Source organism: Lepidochelys olivacea, assembly GCF_965140295.1.
Source record: "Lepidochelys olivacea isolate rLepOli2 genome assembly, chromosome: 14".
In the NCBI taxonomy this organism is placed as follows: domain Eukaryota; kingdom Metazoa; phylum Chordata; order Testudines; family Cheloniidae; genus Lepidochelys; species Lepidochelys olivacea.
In genome coordinates this window covers 42,806,426-42,826,098 of record NC_140424.1, presented here as the reverse complement: position 1 = coordinate 42,826,098, position 19,673 = coordinate 42,806,426, and the positions used below count along the sequence as shown (strand labels likewise).

The window sequence follows — 19,673 nt, the reverse complement described above, 5'->3', positions numbered from 1 at the left end:
CTTAATGTAAAAACCGACTAAGCTGTTCGCATATTTGTGTTTAATTAACGGACCCACTGAACTGTACAGCAAAACTGTACAGCCACTAACTGTGGCCCACATGTAGTCTAGTATTGTATGTCCGATATGCACCTCCAAATACATTTCAGTAAATGTTTGGCAGCAGTAAATACACTGAAATGTTGCAATTTCAGGTTTATGTTGATATTTCAAGGGTATTCGGACTTAAATATGTTGTGCGACATATTCACGTGATTGTTTACTTATTGACTCCATGTACACTTTCGTGTACCATCCCAGTAAGTAGCTGACCTTTCCATCTGCTTTCTCGACCACACAGCTCAAATATGCATCAATAACCTACAACACGTGATGAAAGAAAAGGCAGAATTTCAATAATATTTGCTGAATCAATGCCGTCAACAAATACATGATTAGTGGTACTTAAATGTACCTCATCACTTATCCAGCTTCTCAGTTTCAGGCAATGAAATGAAGAGCCATGCAATTTTATGTTTCTCACTTTGGCCTCCAGTCTCTCTGTGTGTTTGCCAGTCATTACAAATTTGACTAGGAAAATTGCTATTCCCAGAAGGCTGTGGTGGGTGCCGGTTAAGGAGCGTCGCCACCGAAATGCTGCCGATAAATGGCAACGCTTCTCGGCGGCATTTTGGCGGGCGGTTCTCTGGCGGCCGCTCTCGGCGGCAGCATTTCGGTGGCACAGTGTCCTGCGGGCGCACTAAAATGTCCCGGTGGGCACCATGGCGCCCGCGGGTACCGCATTGGGGACCCCTGTCCTAGGCTAATCGATGCTTGGCATTGCAATGCTGAACATCGAACACCAACGTCCCTTTGTGGATCTTGGGCTAAGTGACTCACCTGGGGCCAGGCAGGGAGTCTGGCACAGCTTGGAATTGCATCCAGATCTTCTGAGTCCCAGTCGTTCAGGCCAGAGAGCACAAGACAGTCGCTCTTTTCCCAATTCCAGTCCCCTCTGTTGCTCTTTTTTACACTCAGGGACTCTCTCTTCATACATAGCCCCTGACCCCCCCATTTCTGGCACCCCAGCTGGGCATATTCTTCCCTTGCTCTCAACTTTACCACTCCCTTCACTGCACACTTTGTACATCACCTAGCACGGTGGAGGTTGTGACCTGGTTGGCCTCTGGCACTACTGCAATGTGTGTGTTATAAGAAACTCAAACAAAAAATATAATGGGATTGGAGGGCCATGTTGTCTGAAGCAGCTTTTGTCGGCCACTCTCAGACCAACCCATCTATCCCACTAGTCTGATCTGATCGGGCAGTTCTTGGTTCTGTTCCTGCTTGTTCTCCACAGAGATGAGAAGGGACGATCTCTCACCCAGTGTTTCGTTTTTTTCCTAGTGGAAAAATCTAAGCCATCTCCTCCATGCCCGCCTGCTGCCTCCTGGTGCCTGGATGGCTGGTTCAGGAGCCAAGGGAAATGTTACTATTTTTCTAAAGCCGAAGGGAACTGGACCTACAGCGAGAACAACTGCTCTTCACACGCTGCCTCCCTGGCCGGGATTGATAATCTGCAGGAGCTGGTGAGAAGCACAGATGCTTTGTGCCAAGCCCAGCGATCATCGGCACCACAGACTGGGTTGGAGTCAGGCTGGGCTCAGCCCCTGTAGTCCAAAGTGGATCCCGGATGCATCTCTGGCTGGGCGGCCAGAGTCAGTGCGGTTCTGGCAGCTGAATCCTGGCTGGACTTAGGGCTCCAGCCTCCCTGACGCTGCATCTGCTCAGCGCCCCGGTGACTCAGTCAGATCCAGGCCAGTGGGCTGCCCTGGGATTTGGAGGGCATGAGAACCTGCCTCCCCAGCTCAGCCCAGCCCAGCCCCAGGGTTTCCTCAAGAGTGGGGCAGGGAGAATCCAGCAGAAGGTAAAGCCGGCTCTATGCCCCCTCCCCTCAACTTCCCTGCCCTAGTGGCAGGAATCTGACTGCCCCACCCCTGCAGCTCCCTCTCCCTCCTGGCCTTGCTGTGCTCTGAGAAGAGCTCAATTCCCGCTTCATCCAGTAGATGCCAGAGCTCCAAAAAAGAAGACTGGGGCGGGTGAAGGGTTAATACGTACTGGTTCCTTCACCCAATAACAAAGGCCGAAGTCTCTAGAAATCCCCTGTTGCTCTGTGGGGTGTTGGAGCAGCACAGAGTCAGGGTTTAACACAGCTGTTTGCTTATATTGCATTTGTAAGAGTTCCCTGCTGCCCTAAAATGGCAAACTAGACCGCTGGATCAGCCTCTGGAAGGACACAGGCCAATATCCCCCTCCCCCTGTTACGCCTCCTGCCCCGCCAGAACCCACAGATCTCACCCAGACATGGAGATCACAGGGTCTGGGATTTCTTACACCATTTTCAAAGGCCAGTCAGACTCCATTTCATTAATTGTTTTATTTCTGCCCCTCCCCACACTCTCAGGGGAAGCACTGAAACAAGAAACAAAAAAAATCAACTCCACACAGCAACACACACCCTGACAACCCGTCTGGAGGCAAGTGAGTCAGATCCTCAGCTCACCACAACAAGTCACATCTGTTGCCGTAACATTCTGATCTGTTCATGCAGTTTCTGACTCCCAGCTGGTCTTGGGAATATCACTCTCAATTGGCAGGAGTTTACGACTGTTACCCTGTGGGTGGACTCACTCTTTTCTGGGGCCTTTTGCTAGTTGATCCTTTCTCAGGGTCACACTCCTCTCTCTGCTGAGCAGCTTTCATCTCTCAGGTAAGACGTGACTCTTGTATTGTGCAGAGGGATTGAGTTAGTCCCATAGTCAGAGGATATTACAGAGATGGGTAGCAAGATAAAACCTTAAGATAGATAGTATGGTGGGGCACTGTGAGAAAGAAAGAAATGGGCATGTGACTCTACATTACATATATATATATCTCCATTCTGTATCAGGGAAGTATGTTAGGCCTTAGTTCTGAAATGTAACATGTCGGATTTCCCACATAGAGCAGGGGAGAGAGCACTGAAGGGGTGGGTGTGTGTAAAATTTAGATTGTAAGATTTTGGAGACTTTAATTTTTCTATAAAGTCCCATGCCCCTCTAGCTAAGCAACCAGACTAATTGATACAATCTCTCTTCAAGGCCAGGTTGCCTAGCTTCAGTGGTTCTCAGCCAGAGGTATGTGTACCCTGGGGGTACACAGAGGTCTTCCAGGGGGTGCATCAACTCATCTAGAGATATTTGCCTAGTTTTACAGCAGGCTACATAAAAAGTACCAGCAAAGACAGGACAAACTAAAATTTCTTACAGACAATGACTTGCTTATACTGCTCTATATTACACTGAAATGTAAGTACAATATTGATACTCCAATAGATTTATTTTATAATTATTTGGTAAAAATGAGAGAGGCAGCCATTTTCCAGTACTAGTGTCCCTGACACTTTTGTATTTTTAAGTCTGATTTTGTAAGCAAGTCGTTTTTTAAGTGAGGTGAAACTTGGGGGTATACAAGACATTGGATATTAGGAAACACTATTTCACTCGGAGGGTGGTGAAGCACTGGAATGGGTTACCTAGAGAGGTGGTGGAATCTCCATCCTTAGAGGTTTTTTAGGCACGGCTTGACAAAGCCCTGACTGGGATGATTTAGTTGGGGTTGGTCCTGCTTTGAGCAGGGGGTTGGACTAGATGCCCTCCTGAGGTCTCTTCCAACCCTACGATTCTGTGATTCTAAGACAAATCTGACTCCTGAAAAGGGGTACAGTCATCTGGAAAGGTTGAGAGCCACTGGCCTACATCATGTTGTTGTTATTGCGAGAGGGTGGTGAAAGAAAATAAAAGTAAGAGAGAAGCGTGACAGGATATCCTGATGTCCTTGTCAAGTGGACACATGATATTGCATCAACTTGGAGGAAGGGAAGAGAATGCTGCCAAGAGGTGAGAAGTGTCCAGAAGGAATCTGTACCCTCAAGCCAGCCAAGTAGTAAACTGCGTGTATGTGTGTGTGTTCATTCCATATTTTTTCCCTTCTATGACTGCTCCTCTCGTCCCCTCAATTTTTCATTTCCCCTCCCCATAATAAACCTTTCTTTCCCCTCCCTCCCTCTGAGTCTCCCCCTTCTCCTCCTCTGACCCTTTCTATGCCTTTCTGAGCCTTTCTATCCCCAATGTACTTTTCTCAGCCTGGCCCCAATTTCATCATGTACTTCTCCATCACCCTGACTCCCGTCACCCACCAGAGGCAGGGAGGAGGAGTAAGAACGCACCTTGTGGCTCAGCGTGGCTGAGAGCAGGGATTGAAATGTGCCATCCTTGGAGGACAGGCGGCTGTGGGGAGTGGTTCAGGGGTGAGGAAAGGGCACATTCGCTCTGCTTTTAGCAGAGAGGAAACTGATGCTTCCTCCATACTTTAACTCCTGGTTGACCATTCTCTGCTTCCTCCCTGTGTCTCCTCCCACTCCGCCCTCCATCATCCTCTTCCATTCACTCCTTCCCAAGTCCCTCAGCACAGCCCCATGAGATATTCTGGGGCTAGGAGCACCTGCCAGGCTCTCAGCCTTTGTCTACAGAGTCCCAGCTCACCTGTTTCACTCTCTCCCTTCACTCCCAGCGTGTTCTCTCCCACTTTCACTTGCACCGGGTAGAGACTGAGTCAACAGTGGTGCAGTGAGGAATTTGGGCACCAGGCCAGTTCTTTCTTCCTTCCCATGAGCTCTTAGTTCCATCCCACCATGACTTCCAGTCTGATTGAGTTGCTCTGGGCTGCCTGCCAAGTCAGCTTCCTGGTAGGGCGAGGAGCATGTTCAGTTCTGCCATGGAAAACAGCCAGCCTCTGAAATCTACTGGTCAGAACCCCCAACACCAAGGCAATTGCCTTTAACTCACCCATGGAAATGGAGCTTGGGCTGTAGCATCCCTGACATCACAACTACCTCCCGCCTACATGGCTCTGGAGCTGACGCTCCCCATTGTATTAGAATGTGGGAGGCACCTGCGCTGCTAGATCTGGCTGATATTTTTCATCCTAAGCTTTTTGCAGGTTTGGCAACCCCAAAAGGTTTTATGAATTTGTGTCGATGTTGACAAATTGTTTTGGGCAATAACAATCATCATAAATTATTATTATTATTAATATTAAGAGTGATACAATTAATGGGGAACATATATATTTCTTTTATTCTCCTCTCACCCCCCCAAAAACATTGAACCGCTTTTGCTCAAAATCTGGAAAAATGTCCCCTGAGCCAGACCTGACATGGAAAATTTAAGACGGACGGGTGAAAGTCTCAGAAAGTGATCGAACAGGGGATTGTGATGGAAACACATAGGCAGCCTTAATGGCTGCTATGGCCAGTGCTGTGCGGGTGCGAACCGATGGGAGATCCTGACTATGGGAGAAAGCTCAGGGCCAGCATTGCTTATAGCTGTCTCTTATGACGTGAAGTGAGCTGTAGTTCACGAAAGCTTATGCTCAAATAAATTGGTTAGTCTCTAAGGTGCCACAAGTACTCCTGTTCTTCTTATGACGTGGGTATACAGTACTTAGGTTGTTGGGGCCCTGATCTCAGTTGAGGCCTCTAGGTGGTACTATAAGATACTTGATAACAGAAACTAGCTCCACCACCTTTGAATAACACACAGTTCATCAAAAGAACAGGAGGACTTGTGGCATCTTAGAGACGAACCAATTTATTTGAGCATAAGCTTTCGTGAGCTTCAGCTCACTTCATCAGATGCATAAAAGTGGAAAATGCAGTGAGGATGTTTTTATACATACAGACCATGAAAAAATGGGTGTTTATCACTTCAAAAGGTTTTCTCCCCCCCCCCCCCAATCTCCTGCTGGTAATAGCTTATCTAAAGTGATCACTCTCCTTACAATGTGTATGATAATCAAGGTGGGCCATTTCCAGCACAAATCCAGGGTTTAACAAGAACGTCTGAGGAACAGTGGGGGGGGAGGGGAGGAAAAAACAAGGGGAAACAGGTTACCTTGCATAATGACTTAGCCATTCCCAGTCTCTATTCAAGCCTAAGTTAATTGTATCTAATTTGCAAATGAATTCCAATTCAGCAGTCTCTCGTTGGACTCTGGTTTTGAAGTTTTTCTGTTGTAATATCGCAACTTTCATGTCTGTAATCGCGTGACCAGAGAGATTGAAGTGTTCTCCAACTGGTTTATGAATGTTATAATTCTTGACATCTGATTTGTTTCCAATTATTCTTTTACGTAGAGACTGTCCAGTTTGACCAATGTTCATGGTAGAGGGTCATTGCTGGCATATATCACATTGGTAGACGTGCAGGTGAACGAGCCTCTGATAGTGTGGCTGATGTTATTAGGCCCTGTGATGGTGTCCCCCGAATAGATACGTGGGCACAGTTGGCAACGGGCTTTGTTGCAAGGACAGGTTCCTGGGTTACTGGTTCTGTTGTGTGGTGTGTGGTTGCTGGTGAGTATTTGCTTCAGGTTGGGGGGCTGTCTGTAGGCAAGGACTGGCCTGTCTCCCAAGATTTGTGAGAGTGATGGGTCGTCCTTCAGGATTGGTTGTAGATCCTTGATAATGCGTTGGAGAGGTTTTAGTTGGGGGCTGAAGGTGACGGCTAGTGGTGTTCTGTTATTTTCTTTGTTAGGCCTGTCCTGTAGTAGGTGACTTCTGGGTACTCTTCTGGCACTGTCAATCTGTTTCTTCACTTCAGCAGGTGGGTATTGTAGTTGTAAGAATGCTTGATAGAGATCTTGTAGGTGTTTGTCTCTGTCAGAGGGGTTGGAGCAAATGCGGTTGTATCGTAGAGCTTGGCTGTAGACAATGGACCGCGTGGTGTGGTCTGGGTGAAAGCTGGAGGCATGTAGGTAGGAACAGCGGTCAGTAGGTTTCCGGTATAGGGTGGTGTTTATGTGACCATCGCTTATTAGCACTGTAGTGTCCAGGAAGTGGATCTCTTGTGTGGACTGGTCCAAGATGAGGTTGATGGTGGGATGGAAATTGTTGAAATCATGGTGGAATTCCTCAAGGGCTTCTTTTCCATGGGTCCATATGATGAAGATGTCATCAATATAGCGCAAGTAGAGTAGGGGTATGAGGGGACGAGAGCTGAGGAAGCGCTGTTCTAAGTCAGCCATAAAAATGTTGGCATACTGTGGGGCCATGAGGGTACCCATAGCAGTGCCGCTAATCTGAAGGTATACATTGTCTCCAAATGTGAAATAGTTATCGGTAAGGACAAAGTCACAAAGTTCAGCCACCAGGTTTGCCGTGACATTATCAGGGATAGCGTTCCTGACGGCTTGTTGTCCATCTTTGTGTGGAATGTTGGTGTAGTGCCAATCTTTAAAAAAGGGAAGAAGGAGGATCCTGGGAACTACAGGCCAGTCAGCCTCACTTCAGTCCCTGGAAAAATCATGGAGCAGGTCCTCAAAGAATCAATCCTGAAGCACTTGCATGAGAGGAAAGTGATCAGGAACAGCCAGCATGGATTCACCAAGGGAAGGTCATGCCTGACTAATCTAATTGCCTTTTATGATGAGATTACTGGTTCTGTGGATGAAGGGAAAGCAGTGGATGTATTGTTTCTTGACTTTAGCAAAGCTTTTGACACGATCTCCCACAGTATTCTTGTCAGCAAGTTAAGGAAGTATGGGCTGGATGAATGCACTACAAGGTGGGTAGAAAGCTGGCTAGATTGTCGGGCTCAACGGGTAGTGATCAATGGCTCCATATCTAGTTGGCAGCCGGTATCAAGTGGAGTACCCCAAGGGTCGGTCCTGGGGCCGGTTTTGTTCAATATCTTCATAAATGATCTGGAGGATGGTGTGGATTGCACTCTCAGCAAATTTGCGGATGATACTAAACTGGGAGGAGTGGTAGATACGCTGGAGGGGAGGGATAGGATACAGAAAGACCTAGACAAATTGGAGGATTGGGCCAAAAGAAATCTGATGAGGTTCAACAAGGATAAGTGCAGGGTCCTGCACTTAGGACGGAAGAACCCAATGCACAGCTACAGACTAGGGACCGAATGGCTAGGCAGCAGTTCTGCGGAAAAGGACCTAGGGGTGACAGTGGACGAGAAGCTGGATATGAGTCAGCAGTGTGCCCTTGTTGCCAAGAAGGCCAATGGCATTTTGGGATGTATAAGTAGGGGCATAGCGAGCAGATCAAGGGACGTGATCGTTCCCCTCTATTCGACATTGGTGAGGCCTCATCTGGAGTACTGTGTCCAGTTTTGGGCCCCACACTTCAAGAAGGATGTGGATAAATTGGAGAGAGTCCAGCGAAGGGCAACAAAAATGATTAGGGGACTGAACACATGAGTTATGAGGAGAGGCTGAGGGAGCTGGGATTGTTTAGCCTGCAGAAGAGAAGAATGAGGGGGGATTTGATAGCTGCTTTCAACTACCTGAAAGGGGGTTCCAAAGAGGATGGCTCTAGACTGTTCTCAATGGTAGCAGATGACAGAACGAGGAGTAATGGTCTCAAGTTGCAGTGGGGAAGGTTTAGATTGGATATTAGGAAAAACTTTTTCACTAAGAGGGTGGTGAAACACTGGAATGCGTTACCTAGGGAGGTGGTAGAATCTCCTTCCTTAGAGGTTTTTAAGGTCAGGCTTGACAAAGCCCTGGCTGGGATGATTTAACTGGGAATTGGTCCTGCTTTGAGCAGGGGGTTGGACTAGATGACCTTCTGGGGTCCCTTCCAACCCTGATATTCTATGATTCTATGATTCTATGTAGAGGGCTTCTACATCCATAGTGGCCAGGATGGTATTTTCAGGAAGATCACCGATGGATTGTAGTTTCCTTAGGAAGTCAGTGGTGTCTCGATACTGATTGCAGCCAGAAGGCACGGGAAAGCAATGTGCCCCACTTGCTACATGGATCAAACAGAGAATGGAGAAGACACAGCCAAAGCTCTTACTAACCCTGCAGGCTCACAGACAAAAACCAGACCAGGTAAGCGAAGCTTCGCAAGTGGAAGAATGATAAAGAATTATGGAAAGTATTGCTGTGTTTACAGTGCGCCTTTAATCAAAAGGTTTTCTCGTCCAGTGCTCAAGGCCTGAAAAAAGAAATGCTGGGGTCACATTCTGGCACTTTTTGGGGGAGCCAGAATGATGTTCACAACATTCCAGTACTTCTGATAATTGGACTTTGAACCGACGTACCAGAACACTGATCTCCTCCCAACAAAAGTCCCAGAACAGTGTGCCGGAGTGTTCTGGCAGGACTCAGACCGTGTTCTTGTCTGATCCTATTTAGTAAGCGTGGGAGGACAAGAAATAGCTGCACAGATGCTCAGTAGTGTTTCCTTCACACTTCTTAGAAAACAATGCACATCTCCAAACTAATTGTTCTATAATATAACATTATAGCCCAGTCCCTATGTACTCTGTGGCGACCTGGGTTTAAATTCTGCTTCACTATTCCTGGATTCTGTTGCATCCGGTGGAAATTCTCCGGTGGTGTCAGATAAATTAAAAATGTGAGCTGTTGTGGAATTAAATATGAAAAAGATAACGCAATGAGTGCAGCATCCTCTGTGCTATTTAATATGAAAAGCCCTGGTCAATTTTTTTTAAATAAAAAGTTGCTTTTTAAAAAATAAAACTTTTATTGATGCTTTTAGCAAACATTTTAATTTAATGGTTTTCTTCTTGGGGACTCTCCTTTTTTTCAATTGAAATTTTTGAAAAAAAAATTGCAAAATTAAAAAAAATGGAAAGAGGATTTCAACCGCAGCAAAATGAAAACAATTTCACAGTTTTTCTGCAATTGTTCATTTTTCAACCAGCTCTTATTATATTAAATTCAGTTTATTTCACTCACTTCCTACATTTTCCACATGTGTCACGTTGTTATCTCTAGGTTTCAGAGTTAATACTTCACAGTGATGAATCGGGTATTGTCCTATCTCAGAGCTGTTGGTTCAGGCTCTCTGCAGACTCAGGCAGATACTGCTGCATTGGTTGCACTCATGTCCCCTTTTCAAGCTGTTCTTTGAAGCCACAAGGACTAGAAATATGTATTTTTAAACTAAAGGTCAGATTCTGGAGCACAGTTATTCAGCAAGGTATGAATCCTGCAGCCATAGAATTGTAGAATAAACAGGGCTCTGGCTATAATGCACAATATTACATTTCCCAGGATTTACTGGCAAATACAGTTCATAACAGTGTTTGCAAAACAATACTTGGCCACTGGGGACTTGGCTGCAGGACATTGTTGATAAATATGTTTCCTCTATCTCTCCTAAAGGAGCCTCAGGAACAATAATGTATTTTTTCTTTTTCAGATAAATCTAACTTCTGGCTTTGCCGTATCCTCTGGAAATATTATAGGCTAGTCACGGTCCTGTTTATACTTTTTCTCATTATTGCTATTATTGTTTTGGCAGGTGAGTTGACAGCAATTCCTAATTGAGTTTTTGGTGTTTGTTTACCCTTCACAGTCAGAATCATGGAAGATGCACAATCCAGCCTCCCCAACCTTAGTAGTGCTGAACCAGCATGCGATAGGAAAGCAAAGAGCCTGAAGTCTGACATTTCTGCTTTGCTTCATCCCTCTTGCTGAATCGTGAACTGGTTGTTTCACCCCCGTTTCTTACAACCTTCTAGTTGAGAATCTCTAGGGCCTCTGTGCCTTGGAGAAGCGACTTGAGATTTGACAGGGGCGTTGGCTTTGGGTATGTCTACATGGCGCAGATAACCCAGATGATGGACACCCAAGTCTGAGCACCCAGGCTAGCCTCGCCCAGGTGCAAGCATTCCCACAGCAAAGCCCTACCCGAGTTACTGTGTCCTCACTAGTTATGTGCTTCCCATGTCTCGCTAGGACTTCTGATGGTGTATCCCATGATTCTTTGTGGCAAGATGCTTTGGGATTCCTTCCCAGTCACTTGTGGGAGAACTTGTCTGTCCTTCAGGGGGCGCTGTGGGGAAAGACATTGGACGACTATGAGCACTTGAATGATTTTCATAAATTCATTCACTTGAGCAATTTAGCCTGCATCTTCCGTACTAAGTTGGTGGGTTCCGGCCTGAGTTAAACCAGAGTCTGGATTCTAATCCATCCCCCAGCCACTGTGGGCTTAAATCACCTCCAAACACATTACTGTTTTTTCCTTTGTGGATGGGGGGCTAAAACCTGGGGAAGAGCCTGAGTTAAGTTCGGTGACCCTTTGTGTCAAGGTTCTGCCCTGGCAGTTCCCATGAAAAACCACCCAAATTTAGACAAGTCATAAGCCTTTTAAAAATTTCCATTCATAGATGCTCAGTAGAGATTTGTTAGAGGCTTGGACTTTGAGTAGCCTCCTGGACTAACTTTTGCGTGTTTGACTTTACAAACTTAACACTTTTTTTCATGTAGTGTTTTGTCTATATTAGACTGTAGGTTCCTCTGGGAAATAACTGAATCTTAATTCCGACCTGTAACATTCCACACACACCGCTGTCACTAACTAATCATAAATGGGGCACAATGACAGAGATTTTCCTAGAACATGTAAAATTGATAGAGATTTAAGGGCATTTTTCATTCCTGAAAGGTCACGTTTGCAGATAGGAAAGCCAGAGCCCTGAGTGCAAAAATGCATGCCCCTGTCATGATACGTGCATGTATCATAACTGCACATATAAATAGGTTCTCAGCACCTGAGATCATCATTTTGATGCCTACCTAGTGTTTAGCCGGGAAAATATCTCATGTGATTTCAGACCAACCCATAGCAGCCTCTGCTAACCAAATGGCACCCCCCCCCAGCCTCAGTTTCCCTCACCAAGATGGGCATCCTTAGTTTTCCAGACATATCTGCCTGAGTCTGCAGAGAGCCTGGACCAACAGCTCTAAGAGAGGGCAACTACCTGCTGGAAATGAGGCTGGTCCCTCCGGCTAAGTCACAAACAAATGTAACACCCTTCCAGGGTAACAAAAGTCCAACTAAAAGTCCCACCCTCCAGGGTGAGTTCCCAGTTCCTTCTGGGTTAACTTTCTGTGTCTCTGGGATGGAGAATTCCCCCCCACCTCCCCCCAGGCTGGAGTAACAGCCTCCTGCAGACCCTGGCTCAGACCCTTCCATAGAATCTTACCCACTCTCTGTGGTTCCACTCCAGATTGATTTCTTTCAGCCCCCTTAGTCCCACCCCCTCAGGCCGGGAAGCCCTAAATTATTTATGGCACAGATCAGGCAGTTCCTGTCTCTCCTTAAAAGCCTAGTCCCCCATGACAATGTTATTCCACAGTATTTGCATACCTATTTCATAAAACCCCACAGTCAGCCTGACGCTCTTGTGTCTGGTTTCCAGCTTGCATGTGCATTGCACATTAAGCCGCTCACCTCCATTGCTTGCTAATGTGCTATGATGGAATTATACTGGGGATTTGGGGCCTTGCGTTCCTCCCATTAAGATCAACGGCAAAGCTCCCATAGTCTTTCATGATGCCGCGTCAAAGCTTTGTGGGACTGTTCAGCCTAGAAAAGAGACAATTAAGGGGGGCTATGATAGAGATCTATAAAATCATGACCGTGTAAAGAAAGTGAATAAGGAAGAGTTATTTACCCCTTCTCATAACACACAAACTAAGGGTCACCCAATAAAATTAATAGGCAGCAGGTTTAAAACAAACAAAAGGAAATATTTCTTCACACAACGCACAGTCAACCTGTGGAACTCATTGCCAGAGGATGTTGTGAAGACCAAAAGTATAACTGGGTTCAAAAAAGAGCTAGATAAGTTCGTGGAGGATTATTAGCCAGGATGGGCAGGGATGCATCCTTATGCTCTGGGTGGCCCTAAATCTCCGACTTCTGAAAGCTGGGGGTTGGATGACAGGGGATGGATCACTTGATAATTGCGCTGTTCTGTTCATTCCCGCTGAAACATCCGACAGGATATTGGGCTAGATGGACCATTGGTCTGACCCAGCATGGTCATTCTTATATCCTTGACCATGAGGATAAAATTCACCCAAGTATAGACCCAGCACACAAACTTTGTGCCACTTGCATCCTATTTGGAGAATTTAAGTGGGTGTGGGGTATAATCCATGTCCACAGGTTCTCAGTCCAGGGTGGAATATCCCTCTTTGCCTCTGAATCCTGTACAGAGAGGGGATGGGAAAGATCCTCACTGTTGTGTTAATTTCCTTTTCAGTGGTTAGAAGTAGGCCCTGCCCAAATCATGCCGCTACCACATGTCCAGTCAATTGGATCGGGTTTCAAGGGAGAACATACCAATGGAAATGCTACTATTTCTCAAAAATCGATGGGGATTGGAATTCCAGCCAGAACAACTGCTCTTCGCTCAGTGCCTCCCTGGCTACAGTTGACACCCTGGAGGAAAAGGTGAGAAACTCTGTGATCCCGATAGTCTGGGCTTGGCAATCGCTAGGTAATGATTGAGGAGGTGCTGCTCATAACTCTATAGTTAAACCTGAGGAATATTTTATGCTAGGGCTCAGCAACTCTAGAACAAGGAGATGCCTCAGTACCAGGTCTCATGATGAGAAGCCAAATTAAGGCCCTGATCTGACAGTGAGCTCCAGGCAGATAGATTCCTGTACTCACAGAGGCAGGGGGCTGCCCAAGATGAGTCTATTCTAGTCCAATCTAGATAGGTTCTTATGCCACACTCATCTCTGTAGTATATGAGCAGAATCATGGGCTTAATAATATTCTGGGAGTCAAATTCCTACACCGTCTCAATATTCCTAAGCAAAACACTTTAAAGTTTCTGAAGGAATTCATCTAATAATTAGACAAGCTACATAACTGCAGTACATCACCATTTAAAAAAAAAATAACTAGCACAGAAACAACTGGAAAGTGAAATAAAACTATTTTAAAACTGGCAACATTTGCCCCCTGTTGGCTGGCATTGACGCGCCCAAGAAAGGGTTATGGTCGAACCTCAAAGAGTTATAAACACCTCAGGACTGGAGGTTGTTTGTAACTTTGAAATGTTCATAACTCTGAACAAAACGTTACGGTGGTTCTTTCAAAAGTTTGCAACTGAACATCAGCTTAATACAGTTTTGGAACTTTACTATGCAAAAGAAAAATGCTGCTTTTTACCATCTGCTTTTAAATATAACAAGCTCAGAAACAGTTTCCTTACCTTGTCAAATCTTTTTTTTTTTAACTTTCCCTTTATATTTTTAGTAGTTTATGTTTAACACAGCACTGTTCTGTATTTGCTTTGTATTTTTGGTCTCTGCTGCTGCCTGACTGTGTACTTCTGGTTCCAAATGAGGTGTGTGGTTGACCAGTAAGTTCATAACTCTGGTGTTTGTAACTCTGAGATTCTACTGTATATGGATTATGCTGACTCTCTGAGGCAGGTGGATCATCAACTCATCCCACAAATAAGTGAAGTGAGAGTGGTTTTCTTAAGAGAGGATCTAGGTTGAGGGCTGAGTATCCAGAAGGAGGAATTCTAGGAGCAGTCACTCCTGGGCGGGGAGGAAGATTAGAGCTGATCTTACCTTGTTGTTGATTTCTGTACTGGTCAAGCAAAACTAAGCTTTGTTCTACTCTTGGTGGACTTGGAGAACAACTGATCGCTGTCCTCTTGATGACAACCTTTCACATATTTGAAAACTGCTGTCATGTCCCCACCTCAGCTTTCTCTTCTCAAGACATTCCCAATTCTTTGAACCTTTCCTCATACGTCATGTTTTCTAACCCTCTGATTATTTCTACTGCTCTTCGCTAGACTCTCCCCAATTTGTCCACATCTTTCCTAAAGCGCGGTGCCCAGAACTGGACACAGTAGCCCAGCTGGGGCCTCACCAGTGCTGAGTAGAGCAGGACAGTGACCTCCTGTTTCTTACACACAACACTCCTGTTCATACACCCCAGAATGATATTAGACTTTTTTGCCCATAGCATCACACTGTTGACTCATTTAAATTTCAGAGTAGTAGCCGTGTTAGTCTCCAAGGTGCCAGAAGTACTCCTCGTTCATTTAAATTTGTTATCCCTCTTTAATCCCTTGTGGGATCCGGCGTAAATGTCTATTTTTCAATGAATACATCTGGGGATAATTGGCATGTTAAAATTGTTCACAAGGTCATAAGTTCCAAGTATAAAAAAAACTGTTGGATTTTTTTTTTCATTATTTGATATGTGCTATTGTAGGGGTTCTCAACCTTTTCCTTTCTGAGGCTCCCCCAACATGCTCTAAAAACTCCACACGATCCAGCTGTGTCACAACAGCTGTTTTTCTGCATATAAAAGCCAGGGCTGGTGTTAGGAGGCATTGCAAGGCTAAGTTGCTCAGGCTCCAGCGGCGGGTGGTGGGGCTCAGCGTCCCGGGCTGCAGTCCCATGTGGTGGGGCTTTGGCTTTCTGCCCTGGGCCCTAGCGAATCTAATGCCGGCCATGCATGGAGGGCCCCATGAAACCTGCTTACAGCCCCTCAGGGGGCCGTGGGCCCCTGGTTGAGAACCACTGTGTTATTGCATAGTCTGGTGGTCTTGTAAACTAGTTACATGTGTGGAATGTGATGCAGACACTTGTGTCTTTATTGTATCTCCTCTCTTAACTTCTCAGTAATATGTACGGCACAATTTTCATTTTCACTTTTATTTGTTATAAGGATTTTATGCTGCGCTATAAGGGACGCTTAGAAACCTGGATTGGCCTTACCAGGGAAGAAGACAAGCCCTGGAAATGGGTAAATGGCACTCCGTTCAACGACCTGTAAGTCCCTTTCTTTGCATCCCCTTTCTATCATTTTGGTCTAAGGCGACTAACGTGCAGGGAGATAGTCTCAGCTGGTGTGCACTGGGGTAGCTCCATTGACTTCTTCAACTTAGACGGAGCTATACGACTTACGCCAGCCAGGAATCTGTCCCACTGACTCCAGCGGTGTTGTTTGATTTGTTTTTTAAATCCCATGGCCTTTGTGTTGCAGGTTTCCCATAAGGGGAGGAGGTGAATGCGCATATCTGAACGACGAACAAGGTATCAGCAGCTCAAGATGCAGCACCGGGAGGCGCTGGGTCTGCAGCAGGCCAACCTGATGCACAAAACCAAGGCAAAAGGCAGTGAAAGGCCTTCTGAATGAGGGAGATTGATGAAAACCACTGTTGATAGGCCTTACTCTCACATTATTTGTCACTTTGCTTTCTAAATTGGAGATGTCAACCACTGTCGACCCACTTGAGTTTCGATGGAAAATTGGGTTCGGAAATTTTTGATATTTTGTTAAAAAACAAACCCCTGAAAATCAAAATGTTTTGATTTGAGAATGCCACCATGGTGTATCATGGGAGTTGTAGTTTTGTTTCCTCATGCCCCCAATCTCTTCTGTGGACCAAGCTCCCAACCTGGACTACATCTCCTATGATGCACCATGGACAGGGGCTCCCATGATACAGCACATCCCCTCTCCAAGAGGGGAGATGCGATGCATTATGGGAGATGTAGTTCTCATAGATTTATAGGTTCTGAGGCCAAAAGGGACCACTGTGAACATCTTGTCTGACCTCCCGGGTAACACAGCCAGAGAACTGCCCCAAAATCATTCCTAGAGTAGATCTTTTAGAAATACATCCAATTTTGATTTAAAAATTGTCAGTCATGGAGAACCTATCACAACCCTTGGAAATTATTCCAGTGGTTCATTAACGTCACCATTACAAATTACACCTTATTTCCAGTCTGAATTTGTCTAGCTTCAATTGGATCATATTCTACCTCTCTCTGCTAGATTGAAGACCAATTATTAAATATTTGTTCCCTATGTAAATACTTATAGCCTGTAATCAAGTCACCCCTTCATCTTTTCTTTGTTTAGCTAAATCAGCATTTCTAAATCAAAATATTTCAGTTTGGATATAAAATTTGAAGTTTTCTACACAAAACGTCTGCCCTATATTCTGACCAGCTCAGGTCTCAAATAATGTTCCAGAGTGTCCAAATTAGGTCCTTCAAGTAACGTAAAAGTTAATTTTCTGGATATTAATATATTTTTACATATGACCAACTACAAAAACCATCAAAGAAAACACTATGTTCTTCCCTTCCTCTGGAAACAATACCTCTCCTACCCGGGTTCTCAACCTGAATGTTGCAAACTGGCTGTTACAAAAGGGCTGTAACCACACCACCTTTCCGATAGTGTTAAATGAGAAGTCACTCCTGATGTGGAAAAGGTTGAGAACCCTTGATCAAGCAATTGCACAAACAATTCCCCAACAGGCATTCTTATCTTAGTCAATAAAGAAAATGGGAGAGACACTTTGTGTATTGGATCTTATTCACTAAGATGTGAGCGGTAGCTGTGATTAGGTGACAAATATAGCCATAAGCCACCGAAGGATATGCACTGGTAGGCTCCTGGACTGTCCTTTCATGGGCCTTGTTCTCCATTATTGTTATCATGAGTCATTGTGTATTATGGCTGTGCATAAAGGCCTCAGCTGAGATCCAGGCCCCATTGTGCCGGGCGCCGCCCAGACACACAGCGAGAGACAGTCACTGCCCCAGCTGAGATCAGAGCCCCGTTTTGCCAGGGGCTGCCGAGACACACTGCGAGAGACAGTCACTGCCCCAGCTGAGATCAGAGCCTTGTTGTGACTGTGAGTCACTGGTACATGAGCATGCAAGATGAAAGTCTTCATAGAAAGAGGACACAGCAAACTCAGGTAACTGTGATGGTTAGGAGTGGAGAGGAAGGATATTGGTTAAATCCCTCTCCCAGGGGCAGGTGAACCTTTCTAAGGTTCCTTTTGGCTGCAGAACAGCTGCACGAAAGATGGTTAATGGCCCAGATGCTTTTCAAGCCTGCGTGATCCTAGGTGAATGGGGAGAGACAGGTGCCTCCAAATGGGAAACCACAACAGCCAGCTGGCTAGGGGTCTCCTTGCCTGAGCTAGCCAATGGGAGATGCCAGTGAGAGGGGGCATGTTGTCACTGGTGCTGAGCCCACACTCAGAAGGGGCCCTGGTACTTGGACCGTGGCCCTCGCCCCCTTTCTCCGCCTGTGCTCCTCCCCGAGGCTCCACCCCCGCGTGACCTCTTCCCCCAAGGCCCCGCCCACTGCCCGCTCCTCTCTGTCCCATTTCCCCCATGTGAGTCATGGGCGGGGATTGGGGGAAAAAGGCCCAGTGGGGGGCAGGGCCTTGGGGGCGCAGTGTGGGTGGGACAGGGGCGGGGCCACGGTCCTAAGGTTGTGTCTTAAGCCCCATCTCTCTCATAGAGTTAGGGGCTTAAATCCGGGCTACAGGGAAGTCTCTCTTTCCACTTGCCAGGAACCCCTGTCCTGGAGCCAGGCGGCTTCTGCGCCGAAACCATTTCTTGTGAGAAGGTTGGGCCCCCTGCTTCACGACATACATGAAACAAGCTGCCCTAGGAAAACATCCGGACTCTGAACACAGATTTCTCCTCCAAATGGGAAACTGACCGGCCAGGCCCTGGAAACCTGCTCCTGCTTGGCAAAAGGGCAGTGCTGTCCATATGCTCCTTGCTACTTTCTTCGTGATGGGTGTGACGTTTTGCACACTGCTCCTTTACCGCTGCGGCAGGAAGCCAGGCTGAGACGGGAGCTAGGGAAGTGTCTAGGAAGAAGCTGACCAACAGCGCTGGGAGAGTGAGAGACAGAGAAGCTTTAGACATCCCCAGGGTCCCCAACTTTCCAGTGAGTGCAAATTTTGCCCCCTTTTACTGTTGCCTCTTTTCGACCTGAAAAATTGAGGCAAATTTTTAGTGCGGTGGGCTAGACAGAAAATTGGGGGAGGCCCCGCCCCTCTACGTGACCCCACCCCCTGCAACTCCTCAGTTAAGTGATGGCCCCTCCTCCTCCCCCTGATGTCCTGCCCCCTGGCCAGGTGGGAGGCTAGAAGCTGGAGCCAAGCAGCGCTGGGTGGCTTTTGCGCTGGCTGGTGCCATGGTGCAGAGGCGGCGAGTTATATGGGCCCGTGGTGCCAGGGCTCTAGCAATATTCAGAGCCCAGGGGCCCAATCAATGTTCAGGGCCGGGTCTCTCCCCCGGCCCCACCTGCTGCCCCACTGCACCTCCCCCGAGTGTCCCCCGGCCTCCCCTTGCTGCCCCGGCTCCCCAAGAGTCCTTGTCTCTCCCCTGCAGCTCCCCGCTGCCTCCCTGCATCAACTGCCGCCGAAGGGTCCCAGCGCCCCCCTCCCCACAACTGCCAGAACAGGCTGACCCTGAGCCTGCCCTTCCCCCTCAGACACTTTCATTTTCCAACGGGACCCTCCACAAGCACAGGGGGCCCCTCTGCCCACAGTCACCGCTCCTGCCCCACGCTGGACAAGGGGCAGCCCCACCCCCAGTGAAGCTACAGTGAGGGGCAGCAGCAGGGGAGGAGGTGCACATGTGATGGCAGCCACCCCCCCCCCGCACGGCACCCACCACAGGGGAGGCGAGGGGGCTTCCTGTACCTGAGAGGGACCCTAGGAGCACGTGCAATGGCAGTCGTGCGAGGTGAGTGTGGTGCAGGGGGGAAGTGGTGGGGCCCTCCCCCGGAGCTCACTGCTGCCTGCGGGGAGAGGGCTGGGGGGAATCCTCCTCTCCGGCAATTGCCCCGGGGCAGCCTGTCTGCACCCCAAACCACTCATCCCCAGCCCTGTCCCACCCCAGAGCCCTCACCCCCTGCACCCCAACCCTCTAACCTAGCCCTGAGCCCCCCCAAACCCCAAACCCCTCATCCACAGCCCTCACCCCTGCACCCCAGC

General features: G+C 47.2%; 1 protein-coding gene across 4 annotated transcripts; it reads left to right on the top strand.

Annotated features, from left to right (window-relative positions):
- Window positions 1–2,371: 2,371 nt before the first annotated feature.
- On the top strand, window positions 2,372–17,218 carry LOC311530766 (C-type lectin domain family 2 member B-like). Of its 4 annotated transcripts, none has more exons than XM_084647651.1 (6): window positions 2,372–2,749; window positions 8,818–8,934; window positions 10,274–10,375; window positions 13,131–13,321; window positions 15,575–15,678; window positions 15,893–17,218. In XM_084647651.1, exons 2-6 carry the CDS (start codon window positions 8,838–8,840, stop codon window positions 15,999–16,001), a joined length of 603 nt encoding a protein of 200 aa, XP_084503777.1. In that variant the 5' UTR covers window positions 2,372–2,749; window positions 8,818–8,837; the 3' UTR covers window positions 16,002–17,218. The 4 variants fall into 4 exon arrangements, with proteins under 4 accessions (XP_084503777.1, XP_084503774.1, XP_084503776.1 ...); XM_084647648.1 differs by having other exon boundaries at window positions 2,373–2,749; window positions 8,756–8,934; XM_084647650.1 differs by having other exon boundaries at window positions 2,373–2,749; window positions 8,735–8,934.
- The last annotated feature ends 2,455 nt before the right edge of the window (window positions 17,219–19,673 follow it).